General features: G+C 39.6%; 1 protein-coding gene across 1 annotated transcript in view; it reads right to left on the reverse strand.

Annotated features, from left to right (window-relative positions):
- The window catches only part of LOC140736733 (calcium-activated chloride channel regulator 1-like), a 74,751-nt gene that overhangs the window by 28,496 nt on the left and 30,836 nt on the right, over positions 1-15,419 (reverse strand). The window contains exons 7-11 of the mRNA XM_073062612.1: positions 13,006-13,230; positions 12,747-12,924; positions 10,328-10,434; positions 10,018-10,239; positions 6,671-6,932 (exon numbers count right to left, since the gene is read on the reverse strand). Coding sequence (XP_072918713.1) covers positions 6,671-6,932; positions 10,018-10,239; positions 10,328-10,434; positions 12,747-12,924; positions 13,006-13,230 — 994 coding nt within the window. The remainder of the gene's footprint in view (positions 1-6,670; positions 6,933-10,017; positions 10,240-10,327; positions 10,435-12,746; positions 12,925-13,005; positions 13,231-15,419) is intronic.

Here is a 15,419-nt window from a genome sequence, read left to right on the forward strand (position 1 = left end):
AAGGATATCACACATTCTGATATCTCTTGGGAGGGAGAGTAAATAACATTTAATACATGGCGTATATTAAAATGGAAATGTCAGTTCTTAATAAATCCAGTCTGTTCATCAGAGATAATAGAATGTTGAATATTTTCAATCCTATGAGCCAGAACTTTAGAAAGGGTTTTAGTATGAACATTGAGTAATAAAATTGGCCTATATGAAGAACATTCAGTTGGGTCCTTGTTCTTCTTTATGATAAGCAAAATAAAGGCTCCATAGAAAGATTGAGGCAAGCTACCCAATTTGAAAGAATCCAAAAAGACTAAGTGTAACTGCAGTATAATTAATGAAGAAAAAGCCTTTTAAAATTCTCCAGAAAATCCATCTGGACCTGGAGCCTTCCCCGAGTGTAATGAATGTAAAGCCTCAGCAATTTCCTCATAAGAAATGGGTTGATCCATTTGTTTACAATTATCTACAAAAAGTGCAGGGATATTTAATTGATCTAGAAAATTATTCATTACAGTATTATCTTTAGGGGATTCAGAACTATAAGGTTTAGAATAAAATTCTCTAAAGGTATCATTTATTTCAGAATGATCAGTTGTCCTATCACCATTAGTTTTGCAAATTCCTTTAATTTGTCATTTAACTACAGAAGTTTTTAATTGGTTGGCCAATACTTTGCCTGATTTATCTCCGTGAATGTAAAATTGAGTTTTATCTTTAAGAAGTGAGTTTCAATTGGATATGTTAACAGAAGATTGTATTTAGTTTTAACTTCAACACATCTTTTATATAAAACAGGATCTGGAGCTGTAGCACATTTTTGATCGAATTGATTGGCTAATTCAATTCTTTCTTTATTAGCTTTATTCTTAACACTCGCAGTATAAGTGGCCTTAAAAGTATCCCATACAGTAAGATTAGAAGTCTCTTCCTTTTTATTCTCTTCAAAAAACAAAATATGTCTCTCTAGAAATCTTAAAAATTCCTTATCAGATAACAAAGTTGTATTAAAATGCCAAATTCTGTTTGTCTGAGGAAGACCAGGGAGATTTAAAGATAGAAATACAGGAGCATGATCTGAAACAGCAATCTCTTTATATTCACAGGAATGAACTGATGAAATCATTTGACTATCATTAAAAAAAATAATCAATCCTGGAATATGTATGATGAACATGGTGAAAAAAATGAGTACCCCCTATCTAAAGGATGTAAAAAATGCCAAATATCAAAACACCACATTTCAATAAAAAAGATTGAATAAACAAAACTTATTTATTAAGAGACGCTGGTTTAAAAGATGATCGGTCTAAAATTGGGTCTAGCCAGCAGTTAAAATCTCCTCCCATCACCAAAGAATAAAGTCTCAGATCTTTATAATTCTTTATAAGATTCTTTATAATTTAAAGAATCCAGGATTATCTGCATTGGGGGCATACACATTGCTAATTATTATTAATTTATTATCTAGTTCCCCTGAAATTATAACAAAACGTCCATTAGTATCAGACACTACTTTATGTTGGACAAAGGAAAGCGTATTATCTCCAAGAATCGAAACTCCTCTAGATTTGGTCTGAAAAGATGAATGAAAATGAAGTCCATTCCAATGGCTGAAAAAACATAGATTATCACATTTGTGTATGTGAGTTTTTTGTAAAAAAAAGTAATAGGGACCTGAAATTTCCTAATATAAGCAAAAATCTTATTACGTTTGACAGAGTGATTTAAACCTTCCATGTTAAAACTGAGTAGAACTATAGAACATTGCAGCACAGAACTAGGCCTTTTGGCCCTTCTCAGCTGTGCCGAACCATTTTTCTGCTTAGTCCCACTGACCCTCACCCGGCCCATATCCCTCCATACACCTCTCATCCATGTAGCTGTCCAAATTTTTCCTTAATGTTAAAAGTGAGCCCGCATTTAGCACTTCATCTGGCAGCTCATTCCACACTCCCACCACTGTGTGAAGAAGCTCCCCCCCCCATGTTCTTTTTAAACTTTTCCCCCTTCACCCTACAGATGAATAGTTTGGTCCATTTTTAGAATAATTTAATGGAAGGGTTAAAATGCAAGTTAAAATGAATCGATAAACCTTGAGAAATGGTAACCAAGCAACAAGTTGGCTAAAAAAAAATTACAAAATAGCTTCTGAGAAAAAAAAACATTCCCCCACCGACCTCCCAAAGAAAGAAAACCGACCAATAGAAAGTCGGCATCTACAACTACGGACAACTCCCCAAAAAACTTGGTGATTGCTCCAATTAGTTTCAGGTTATTTATATTCCAACCTAGACTAAACAATATCCAAACAAGAAATTCAATTCTCGTATATCAAAAATACAGTATTAAAAATACAAAAGGAAATTAGTTACAAAGGTTTACCAAAAGTAAAATATACATTTTTCATACAGAAGGACATTAAACATTTAATCTTATATCTTCATGAAAAACAGGCTAAGCAGTTGGCTTTCAAATTTAAAAATCTTTGTGCTTCAGCATTCAAATGAAACCATTCGAAGGGTCCATCTTTAATGAGATTCTCAGTCAAACTAGGTAGCCAAAGGACGGGTTAACCCTTGATAGAAAAATTCCAACAAAGCTTGTTTAAACTTAGCACATTCTTGCATAACCTCAAGCAAATAGTATTGGAGAATCTTAATATTCCACCCTATAACGAATCATGTCCCTTCAACGGGATTTTTGAATTAAAAGTTTCTCATTTAATCTTGTGTTCTCATGTAAAGACAAACTAAGCAGCTAGCCTTCATATTTTAAAAACCTTTGTGCTTCAGCAGTCGATCGAAACCATTTGAAAGAACCATTTTTAAGTGTGATTCTGAGACAAGCTGGATAGCGAAGGGAGGGTTTAAAACCCTTGTTAGAAAACTCAGACATAACTTCTTTGAACTTAGCACATTCCTGCATAACCATCGGCAGGTAATCTTCAATAATTCTAAACTTGCCGCCATGATAATCAATCATGCCTCTTCAATGAGACTTGCGTATTAACAATTTATTTGTTTTAAATTCATGAAAACAAATTATTACGGATCTTGGTCTATCTCTGTTAGGAGGTCTAAACATGGGAGACCTGTGAACTCGATCAATCATAGACAAAGATGCAAAAATTTCCAGAAATAATTCTTGCAGAAAGTTTGCAAAGAATTCCATAGAATGATTACCTTCGATTAATTCTTCAAGACCCAGAACCTGTGGGTTGTTCCTTCTACTTCTATTTTCTATGTTCATAATCTTCTGTCTTAACTTTTCATTGGACTGATTGCTTTTCACAAAGCTTTTGCAGTTCATCCACTTTTGTTTCCAGAGACAACATTGCTTCTTTTTTAAAAAAATATGTTTATCATGTACATTAGGTGTTTGCTGAATAGAATCCAATTTGCCATCTATTTGTTTAATTTCATAGCTGAATTGTTGAAACTTCTCAGAGGCTTCTCGTGTATGACTTTGCAGCAAATTCATAATAGAATCCGAAGATGCAGGGGGATCATCCTTTTTAGTACCTCTGCCACCTCTTAATGTAGCCATAGTGACAAAATATCACACTTAAAAAGGAAGTTTCAAGACAGGTTGGAAATTGTAAGATAATTAGAATTGGAGCAACAGGAGATTGCTGTTACTCCATCAGCCACTACCAGGAAATCTCTAACTAAAGAATTCTGATAAAGTAAAAGGACTGGTCCTAACCTGCTTTTACATTTTTTCCACAGAACTGGTGATCCCATTCAGACAGATGAATCTCTCAATCACACACCTCCCTGACACTGGGTTGTGTTCTAGTCAAGATGGTGCTGAGCTCCAGCCTCTATCAAGGTTGTGTCTCAGACTTAGTTGTTTTTAAGGTTTGAGAGAATGAGTTTGGGGATTTGAAATCAGGTTAAAGATTAGGAATAGGGATTGGGGGAGTTAGAGATCAGGCCAGAGTTAGGTTGGTGCTCTCCATGAGTCAAAGTCAACAAACTCTGTAGAGGTCTACGGAATCTGAATCTGAGTGTTTGGTGCAGTAAGCCATTGCTTCATTAAGTTACGTGTGTCCAGAATTGTTTCCTGTCACAGTATGTTGACAGGCCGACTAGGGAGAATGCCATACTAGATCTAGTATTAGGTAATGAACCGGGTCAGGTCACAGATCTGTCAGTGAGTGAGCATCTGGGGGACAGTGATCACCGCTCCTTGACATTTAGCATTATCATGGAAAAGGATAGAATCAGAGAGGACATGAAAATTTTTTAATTGGGGAAGGGCAAATTATGAGGCTATAAGGCTAGACCTTGCAGGTGTGAATTGAGATGATGTTTTTGCAAGGAAATGTACTATGGACATGTGGTCTATGTTTAAGGATCTCTTGCATGATGTTAGGGATAAATTTGTCCCGGTGAGGAAGATAAAGAATGGTAGGGTGAAGGAACCATGGGTGACAAGTGAAGTGGAAAATCTAGTCAGGTGGAAGAAGACAGCATACATGAGGTTTAGGAAGCAAGGATCAGATGGGTCTATTGAGGAATATGGGGTAGCAAGAAAGGAGCTTAAGAAGGGGCTGAGCAGAGCAAGCAGGGGGCATGAGAAGGCCTTGGCGAGTAGGGTGAAGGAAAACCCCAAGGCAATCTTCAATTATGTGAAGAACAAAAGGATAAAAGTGGGAAGATGTGCCTGGAGGCTGTAGAAGTGAACGAGGTCCTCAATGAATACTTCTCTTCGGTATTCACCACTGAGAGGGAACTTGATGACGGTGAGGACAATATGAGTGAGGTTGATGTTCTGGAGCATGTTGATATTAAGGGAGAGGAGCTGTTGGAGTTGTTAAAATACATTAGGACGGATAAGTCCCCGGGGCCTGACAGAATATTCCCTAGGCTGCTCCATAAGGCGAGGGAAGAGATTGCTGAACCTCTGGCTAGGATCTTTATGTCCTTGTTGTCCATGGGAATGGTTCCGGAGGATTAGAGGGAGATGAATGTTGTCCCCTTGTTCAAAAAAGGTAGTAGGGATAGTCCAGGTAATTATAGACCAGTGAGCCTTACCTCTGTGGTGGGAAAGCTGTTGGAAAAGATTCTTAGAGATAGGATCTATGGGCATTTAGAGAATCATGGTCTGATCAGGGACAGTCAGCATGGCTTTGTGAAGGGCAGATCATGCCTAACAAGCCTGATAGAGTTCTTTGAGGAGGTGACCAGGCATATAGATGAGGGTAGTGCAGTGGATGTGATCTACATGGATTTTAGTAAGGCATTTGACAAGGTTCCACACGGTAGACTTATTCAGAAAGTCAGAAGGCATGGGATCCAGGGACGTTTGGCCAGGTGGATTCAGAATTGGCTTGTCTGCAGAAGGCAGATGGTCGCAGTGGAGAGAGTGCATTCAGATTGGAGGGTTGTGACTAGCGGAGTCCCACAAGGATCTGGACCTCTACTTTTTATGATTTTTATTAACGACCTGGATGTGTGGGTAGAAGGGTGAGTTGGCAAGTTTGCAGATGACACAAAGGTTGGTGGTGTTGTAGCTAGTGTAGAGGATTGTCAAAGATTGCAGAGAGACATTGATAGGATGTAGAAGTGGGCTGAGAAGTGGCAGATGGAGTTCAACCTGGAGAAGTGTGAGGTTTTACACTTTGGAAGGACAAACTCCAAGGCAGAGTACAAAGTAAATGGCAGGATACTTGGTAGTGTGGAGGAGGAGAAGAGGGATCTGGGGGTACATGTCTACAGATCCTTGAAAGTTGCCTCACAGGTAGATAGGGTAGTTAAGAAAGCTTATGGGGTTTTAGCTTTCATAAGTCGAGGGATAGAGTTTAAGAGACGCAATGTAATGATGCAGCTCTATAAAACTCTAGTTAGGCCACATTTGGAGTGCTGTGTCCAGTTCTGGTCACCTCATTATAGGAAGGATGTGGAAGCATTGGAAAAGGTACAGTGGAGATTTACCAGGATGCTGCCTGGTTTAGAGAGTATGGATTATGATCAGAGATTAAGGGAGCTAGGGCTTTACTCTTTGGAGAGAAGGAGGATGATAGGAGACATGATATTAGAGGTGTACAAGATATTAAGAGGAATAGACAGAGTGGACAGCCAGCACCTCTTCCCCAGGGCACCACTGCTCAGTACAAGAGGACATGGATTTAAGGTAAGGGGAGGAAAGTTCAAGGGGGATATTAAAGGAAGGTTTTTCACTCAGTGAGTGGTTGGTGCATGGAATGCACTGCCTGAGTCAGTGGTGGAGGCAGATACACTAGTGAAGTTTAAGAGACTACTAGACAGGTGTATGGAGGAATTTAAGGTGGGGGGTTATATGGGAGGCAGGGTTTGAGGGTCAGCACGAAGGACCTACCACTGAGTCTGGCTCTGGGCTCACTACTATGTAAACTGATGAGATTGACAGTCTAACTGAACTTCAGGCTGTCTTAGATCTTTGCATTTCACCACAAGGCACAACTGAATGGTCAGCTAGCACAACACAGCCCAGTGAAGTCTGGTTTACAATTTGATCAGGGCACCTGTAGGCTAAATAGTTCTCCTGCTGGCAACCAATGGTCCCTTACTCATCCAGTTCACTCCATGTCATTAGATCTCCCCCAAACTTTCACTTACATTCACAAAATCATTAGTAATTTCACAAAAGCTCCAATTTTATTTCTCAAAGAGATTTTTATATGACTTACCTAAACCATTATCTAAAAGCTCCACTTTTTCTGTAGGACCCGTGGGTGGTTCAACAGTGATCATCACTCTTGCAGATAAGACTGGTAAAAATCCTTGGGAGACTTTCACATAAATAACCACTGGAGCAGAGGGATGCTTTCTGTTGATTTTTGTGTTGACTGTGACAGGGGGAATGTTCTCATCCGCTGCTCGGGATGTTACTGTAACTGTTACTTGCTGCTTATTTCCTGTATTCATGATATTGTAAGTCCAAGTTCCATCCTGGAAGATGATTACGGTTAGTTCCGTGAAAATCAAAGTCAGGAATAATTTCTCAGTGATATTTAAAATCATTAATACTGAACATATTGAAGAATGATTATCTCTGTGTTGGGAACCATTGAGAAAGTTGTGGTGAGTCATTTTCTTCAGCGCTGTTAAGATACTACAAGATCATACAGCATAGGAGCATAATTAGGCCATTTCATCATGGTTGATTTATTATCCCTCTTAACCCTATTCTCTGGCTTTCTCCCTGTAACTTTTGATGTAATTACTAATCAAGTACTTATCAGCTCCTGCTTTAAATATACTCAATGACTTAGACTGTATATCCAGCTGTGGCAATTGCACAGATGCACCCCCCCTCTGGCTAATTAAGTTCTTACTCCTCCCTGTTTTAAATGGACTTCCTAATTTCATAGTTCTGAAATAATTTAGTGCAAACAAACATTGTTAGATGACCTAAAATTACTTTCCAGATTTCTCCTGAATCCAGGCCCATTTCCTATCACTGGAAAATTACTCTTGTCAGTTTGCTATTGAAGAATGGTGGCAGTGAGAGGGGAGAACTCATTGTATAAAAGAGAAAATGCTGGAAATGCTCAGCCAGTCTGCCAGCATCTGTGGAGGGAGAAACACAGGTTATGTTCTAAGTCGACGACTGTTCATTCAAAAGATTTCACAAAGTACAGAGATTAAAACCACCTTTTTCACTTTTTGAGGAAAACAAGGCAGCATCAACAAATCTCCAAATAACTAAAATAAATAAAGATAAAATTAACCCCAGTTATTCAGGTCTGAGATGTAGAAGCAAGAGGTTGGTGAGATTTAAGGATGTCACTATAAAGGATAGTGTAACTGAGGATCACTTAGATATTGTCTGAGCATGGATGTTAAACTCTATGGAATCAAAGGCTGATATTGATGCAAATAACACATCATGCTAGAAGAACAAAAGAGGATGAAAGGGTCACAAATGTATACAGTACAGAAACAGGCTCATTGACCCATCAAATCCATGCCAACCATCAAACAACCATTTTCACTAATCCTAAGCCCTATTTTACCTTTTTCACATTCCCATCAACTCTGCCCTCATTCTAACATTCATCTACAAACAGGGGCAAATTACACTGGCCAAATCACCTATCTATCTATCTAGCCCTTTCAATATTCAGTAAGTTTTAATGAGAACCCTCTTCATTCTTCTAAACTCCAGTGAGAGCAGACCAAGAGCCATCAAATGCTTCTCATGTACTAACCCTTTCATTCCCGGGGTCATTGCCATAAACCTCCTCTGGACCTTCTCCAATGCCAGCATAGTCTGAGCAATGTGTTAAAAAGTCTCAGCATTACATCCTGTTTTTATGTTCTAGTACTTTCAAAATGAATGCTAACATTGTATTTGATTTCCTTACCACTAACTCAACCTGCAAATTAACCTTTAAGGAATCCTGCATGAAGATTGTGCAGTCCATTTGCACTGTTCAATTTTGAATTTGCTCGTCATTTGGAAAATTGTCTCTGCCTGTATTATATTTAATAGAGTGCATGATTGTATGGCAACCTACACTATAAATTTATCTTCTAAATTCACTTTAAACTAAGCTCTCTATTTGTAGACCACCCTGCTGTGGGAAGAAACAACATTCTGGCTATATTATCAGGTCACCCCTCGACCTTCCATGCTTCAATGAGAACAAACAGAGCCTATACAATCTAATTGTATGACTAAAGACTTTCATTCCAAATAGCAACCTGGTGAAATCTCTTCTGCAACCTGTCAATTGCTACTTATCTTTCCTGTTTATAGTTCAAAGTTAATTTCATAGCGAAGTACAATACATATGAGTCACCATAGAACAAACGTAAGATCTATGTTCTTATGGATATACACAGTAAATCCATAATACACAATAGAATCAATGAAAGACCACACCCAACAGAACCGACAATCAATGTGCAAAAGACAAAAAACTGTGTGAGAGAGAGTATGTGTATGTGTGTGTGTGTGTGTATGTGTGTGTGAGAGAGAGTGTGTGTAATAAATAAAAGAAAATATCAAGAGCATGAGATGAAGAGTCCTTGAAAGTGAGTCCATAGGTTATGGGAACAGTTCAGTAATGGGGTGAGTGAAGTTATTCCATTTGGTTCAAGAGCCTGAAGGTTGAGTGGTTATAATTGTTCCTGAACCTGGTGGTGCAGGCCCTGAGGCTGCTGTACCTTCCTCCTGATGTCAGCAGTGAGAAGAGAGGAAGACCTGAGCAGTAGGAGTCCTCGATGATGGATGCTGATTTCTTGTGGCAGTGCTCAGTGTAAATGTGCTCAAAGGTGAAAGACTGTGAAAGACAGTCTTTTACCCGTGAAAGACTGGGCCATATCCATTACATTTTGTAGGATTTTCTGTTGAAGGGCACTCCTGTCCACAAGGAAACCAGTGAATATACACTTAGATAACCAATAGAAATTTCTCAAAGCTTTAGATGTCACACCGAATATTCACAAACTTCTGAGGAAGTAGAGGTGCTGTTGTGGTTTCTCATTTATTGCAATTCCCTACTGGGCTCAGGGCAGATCCTCTGAAGCAATAACACAGAGGAATGTAATGTTGCTGACCTTCTCCACCTATGATCCCTCAATGAAGATTGTTTCATGGATGTCCAGGTTCCTCCTCCTGAAGTCAGTTATCGGCTCTTTGAGCCTGCTGACATTGAGTGAGAGGTTGTTGTCATACACTCAGCTAGATTTTCAATCTCCCTCTTATGGGCTGATTTGTCACCACCTTTAATCCAGCCAACAACAATGATGTCATCAGCAAACTTCAATGTGGCATTGGACCTGTAATTGCTATAGCCTCAGTCACAAGTGTCAAATGAGTAAAACTGACCATAGTGTGATAAACAGAACTGTATACAATATGCCAATACAGCCTAAATGAACAAGTCCAAGTAATGCACATTGACTGTAATGTTAACAGAAAGTAAAACTGCAAAACTCTGTGGAAACCAAACAGGCCCATCAACATCTATGGAGAGAAAAAGAGATAAGAAAAAGAGAAAAAGAGATCAGGTACGTAGGAGAATACCTGTGCAGTGCCTTCAATTTCGAGCCGTGCGGTGTGTACGTTCTCTTCTATGATAAAGTCATTGTTGCTGTACACCTTTCCATTGGGGTCACGTACAAATAATTGTGGTGTGGACGTCTCCCAAGTGAACACAAAGTGTGTGTTGTTTCCAACAGTTTTATCAACAACAATTGAATCATTAAACCAACTGTTTCCATCAACACTCCTTCCTGTACTTTCAAGCTAGAAATGAGGAAGTAAACATATTTTGTTACAAAGCACTTGGTAACATAAAAATAATAGGAAATTAATTTCTGTAAGGTAATCAAACCTGGATTGACTGTTGATTAATGTCACCATCTCCTGATACTAATCTGCTGAATGCATCAATTAGTCCATTTGTGTCCACGTTATCAGTGGCTGCAAACTGTAGACCTCCTATTTAATGGAAAATGAAAAATAATCCATAACTCAGATATGGTTTCCTCTTCTATCCCTGAGTGGTTTTACCCTCACTCTAGTTATCCATCTGTTCTTCCCACACATATATAACACATTGGGGTTTTCCTTAATTATACTCGCCAAAGCCTTCTCATGTCCCCTTCTAGCTTTCTTCAGTCCATTCTTAAACTCTTTCCTGGCTACCTTGTAACTTTAGAGCCCCTTGCTTCCTAAACCTTGCTTCTTTCTTCCTCTTGATTAGATCTCTTGTCAACCATGGTTCCTTCATCCTTTCCCTTGCTCAATAGGACAAACCTATCCAGGATCCAATGCAGGTGCTCCCTAAGCAACTTTGACATTTCTGTTGAGCATTTCCCTGAATACATTTGTTACCATTTTATGCTCCCAGGTTCCTGCCTAATAAGATCAAAATTCCTCTCCCCAAGTAAGAACATTCTCATGCTGTTTCCTTCTATCCTAACCAAGGTCATGGTAAGGTCAGGGAGTTGTGGTCACTGTCTCTGAAATGCTCACCCACCAAGAGATCTGTCACTTGACCAGATTCATGACTTAATATGGCCCCTCCTCTAGTCAGCCTGTCCACGTGTTGTGATGTCTCAGTAATCTTTCCTGGACACACTTATCAAATTCTCCTCCATAATAAATGTCTACACATAGGGGTGCCAATCAATTGTAGGGAAGTTGAAGTCAACCATGACAACAGCCCAGTTACTTTTGCACCTTTCCAAAATCTGCCTGCCATTCTGTTCCTCAGTGTCTGCTACTATTGGGGGTCTATAGAATACTCTCAGAGAGATTGCTCCATTCTTGTTTCTGATTTGCATCCACACTGTATCAGTAGACTATCCTTCCACAACGACATTGCTTTCTGCTGCTGTGATCGTAACACTGATTAGCAATTATCTCTTTTCCCTCCCTCCCTAGCCATCTGAAAGATTTAAACCACAGAACATCCATCAGCCATTCCAGCCCTTGTGAAAGCCAAGTTTCTGCAATAGCCACAATGTTATAGTTCCATGTACTGACCCATATTCTAGTCACTGGTAGCCAACCAGGAAAGGTCTCCTTTATTCTCACTCACAGCCTCCTGCCTGTCAGCCATTCCTCTGTCCAAGTCAGTATCTTTCTAATAACACCATAGGATTTTATCTTGTTAAGAGGCCTCATGTGTGGCACCTTATCAATTGTTTTATGGAAGTCCAAGTAAATGACATCCACTGCCCCTCCTTTGTTCACCCTGCTTGTTACTTCCTCAAAGAACTCTAACAGATTTGTCAGGCCAGATTTCCCTTTACAGAAACCATGCTGACTTTGACTTATTTTATCATTAGTCTCCAAGTACCCTGAAACATCATCCTTAATAATGGAATCCACCACTTTCCCAACCACTGAGGTTATGCTAACTGGCCTATAATTTCCTTTCTTTTGTCTTCCTCCCTTCTTAATGAGTTGAGTGACATTTGTAATTTTCAAGCCCTCAGGGACCATAGCAGAATCAAGTGATTCTTAAAAGATCATAACCAATGCATCCATTATCTCGTCAGCAACCTCTCTCAGGCTCTATGATGTAGTCCATCTGCTCCAGGTGACTTATCCACCTTAAGACCTTTCAGTCTGCCTAACACTTTTTCCTTTGTAAAAGCTCACTCTTGTTCCCTGACACACATGGACCTCTGGCATATGGCTAGTGTCTTCCACAGTAAAGACTGAAGCTAAGTATTTATTGAGCTCATCTGCCATTTCTTTGTTCCCCCATTATACAACTGAAAAAAACTTTTGGAATCCTGCTTTATACTATTGGCTTGCTTGCCTTCATATTTCATCTTTTCCCTTCATATATCTTTTGTTGGATTTTAAAAGATTCCCAACAACATCCTAGTCACTTTAGCTACCTTATCTGCACTTCCCTTGGCTCTTATGCTGTCCTTAACTTCCCTTGTCAGCCACGATTGCCTACCCCTGCCATTTGAGAACAGCTTCTTCTGAGGGAGATATCTATCCTACACCTTGTGAACTATTCTCAGAAACTTCATCCATCTCTGTTCTGCCTTCATTCCCGCTAGTATCCCTTTTCAATCCACCTGGTCAAGCTTTGCAATTCCCTTTATTCCATTCTGATAATGATACAGGTAACTTATAGTTCTGCCTCTCATACTGCAGTACAAATTAAAACATATTAACATTACTGCCTCCTGAGGTTTCCTTTACATTAAGCTCCCTGAAAAGATCTGGATGTTGTCATGCTGTTTGCCCAGTTGTAAACTGTGTGATTATTAGGTGCTGGTTACCTGTCTTTGTTGAAAGCTGCTCTAGATCCTTGGCTGCACTTGGCCCTAATGCGATTGTGTGGATTATGGCTCTACTTTGTTCCACCTCCGTAAAACAAGTATTAATACTGCTGTCCTCTCCGTCCGTGAGCAAAATAATTTCATCACCTCTAGTATTACCGTCATCACCACGAAGTACCTGCAAGACAACGAGTTGTCAACAAGTTGAGTAAAATGTAATCCCTGAAAGGAGTGTGTTAATGAAGTTTTCCAGACCTACCTGAAAGCCAGATCGAACCCCCGCACAGATACTCGTTCCCCCTTCAGCTGATGTTGGTAGCAGCAGTACAAGATCCTTCCTCATATCAGGATTGACAATCTTTTTTAAATGTGCTTTAATGCTTGCACCAGAATTAAAAGTGACAATTCCAACTTGCGATCCTTCTTCAATGACCTGCAGCAAGAATATCTCAGCAGCTTGTCGAAGCCTGCCAATGCGATTTCCCTGTTCACCAACATAAAACACAAAGTATGATGTAAGATTAATCTCAGACCCATTTAATGGACCAGACAGTGCTGGATACAACTAAATCTTAATGCCATTAAATGTAAACCATGAAGCTGTGACCATTCTGTTGGAATCAAGCTGTTGTTGCAATTCAGCCCCACATTACTGGATGACCAAGTGACCAGCACATTTACCTATTTGGTAATGTGGGGCTCAACATCCCCAGAGAGGTGGGATGTTCATTTGGTGCTGTTTTCCATGTTCCCACTGTTGACTACAACTAAAACTGAAACAGCTTCTTGTGATTTTCAAAAATTGTCCAACGCAATTCAATTCAAGATTGTTAATTGTCAATTCTTTAGTAAATGGGCAGAAAGGAGAACAAAATGACTGTCACTCTGAATCTGATGCAGCATTAAAGAAGCACAATAAATATAAACATAAATGCAATCATTTCAAACAAACTGTTGACTATTTCTGCATATATGCACAATTAGCTTATAGACATAGACTATATATCCACTAGGTTAATCACAATGTTTCTTTGGATTGAGGCATGGTCCAATGAGAACCTCGTGTTTACAATGTGAGGGTGAACAAGGAGTATTGGTTAGAAGTTTAACTTAGTCAAAAACAAGTCTACCCCTTGGAAGGGTCATGCTGCTGTTCCAGAAAACAAATGTTCACAAAGTGTCCTCTGGTCCCTGGAAAGTGAGTATCCAGCACAAACTCTGGCTGAACTCTTGGTCTGACAACCTCCCTGAAATGCCATCTATAACACTCTTTGCCTCCTGTGCTCTCCTCACTGATCCAGCTCCATCTCCAACCATCCATATGGTTTGACAGGAGCTACAGGTGGTAAACACTTGCTGGAGAAATTTTCTTCAGTGTCACCTGACTGTTCCCTAATCTCAGGAAATCAGCCACTCCACTGGCTGCCAACACTGCCCTTGCAGTGAACACGCGGAGTTGAGGAAAAACGTAAAATCTTATCTTGACTTACCTCATTGCTACTCACCCTCCTCACTGAATCCTGGTGTTCACCAAAGCCAGCACTTTAACATACTGACAGCACTTGGTGCGATCTCCACAACTACACACTGAACGGTTGACAAGCAAATGCAGAAAGCTGTCCATTTTATCCAAACATCTCAGCCTCCAATTGAGGGATCAGGTTGGGTAATTTCACCTGTGTAGCTGTTTGAAATGTCTAAGTATGTGTTCTTAGCATAATAAAGACAGCCACACTGACCTAAGAATCTAATTGTTTTGAGTATCTGTATTACTAATGGCTGGATAGGTAAAAATTGGATTTTCTTCATTTATACAACTCTATTATACCATTGTCTACCCACTTACATTTTGGTAGGAATAATCAAAATAGGACATACATGGTAAATGGTAGGGCATTGAGGAATGCAGTACAACAGAGTTATCTAGGAATAATGGTGCATAGTTCCCTGAAGGTGGAATCTCAAGTGGATAGGGTGATGAAGAAAGCTTTTGGTATGCTGGCCTTTATAAATCAGAGCATTGAGTTTAGGAGTTGGGATGTAATGTTAAAATTGTACAAGGCATCGGTAAGGCCAAATTTGAAGTATTGTGTACAGTCCTGGTCACCGAATTATAGGAAAGATGTCAACAAAATAGAGAGAGTACAGAGGAGAATTACTAGAATGTTACCTGGGTTTCAGCACCTCAGTTACAGAGAAAGGTTGAACAAGTTAGGTCTTTATTCTTTGGAGCGTAGAAGGTTGAGGGAGGACTTGATAGAGGTATTTAAAATTATAAGCGGGATAGATAGAATTGATGTGGATAGGCTTTTTCCATTGAGAGTAGGGGAGATTCAAACAAGAGGACATGAGTTGAGAGTTAAGGGACAAAAGTTTAGGGGTAACACGAGGGGGAATTTCTTTACTCAGAGAGTGGTAGCTGTGTGGAACGAGCTTCCAGTAGAAGTGGTAGAGGCAGGTTCAATATTGTCATTTTAAAGTAAAATTGGATAGGTATATGGACAGGAAAGGAATGGAGGGTTATAGGCTGAGTGCATGTCAGTGGGACTAGGTGAGAGTAAGCATTCTGCACGGACTAGAAGGGTCGAGATGGCCTGTTTCCATGCTGTAATTGTTACACGGTTATATGATTAAATATAAAACCTCACCTGTTTATTAGGACCAAGGGATTTT

The sequence above is a fragment of the Hemitrygon akajei genome, chromosome 12, assembly GCF_048418815.1.
Source record: "Hemitrygon akajei chromosome 12, sHemAka1.3, whole genome shotgun sequence".
NCBI lineage: Eukaryota > Metazoa > Chordata > Chondrichthyes > Myliobatiformes > Dasyatidae > Hemitrygon > Hemitrygon akajei.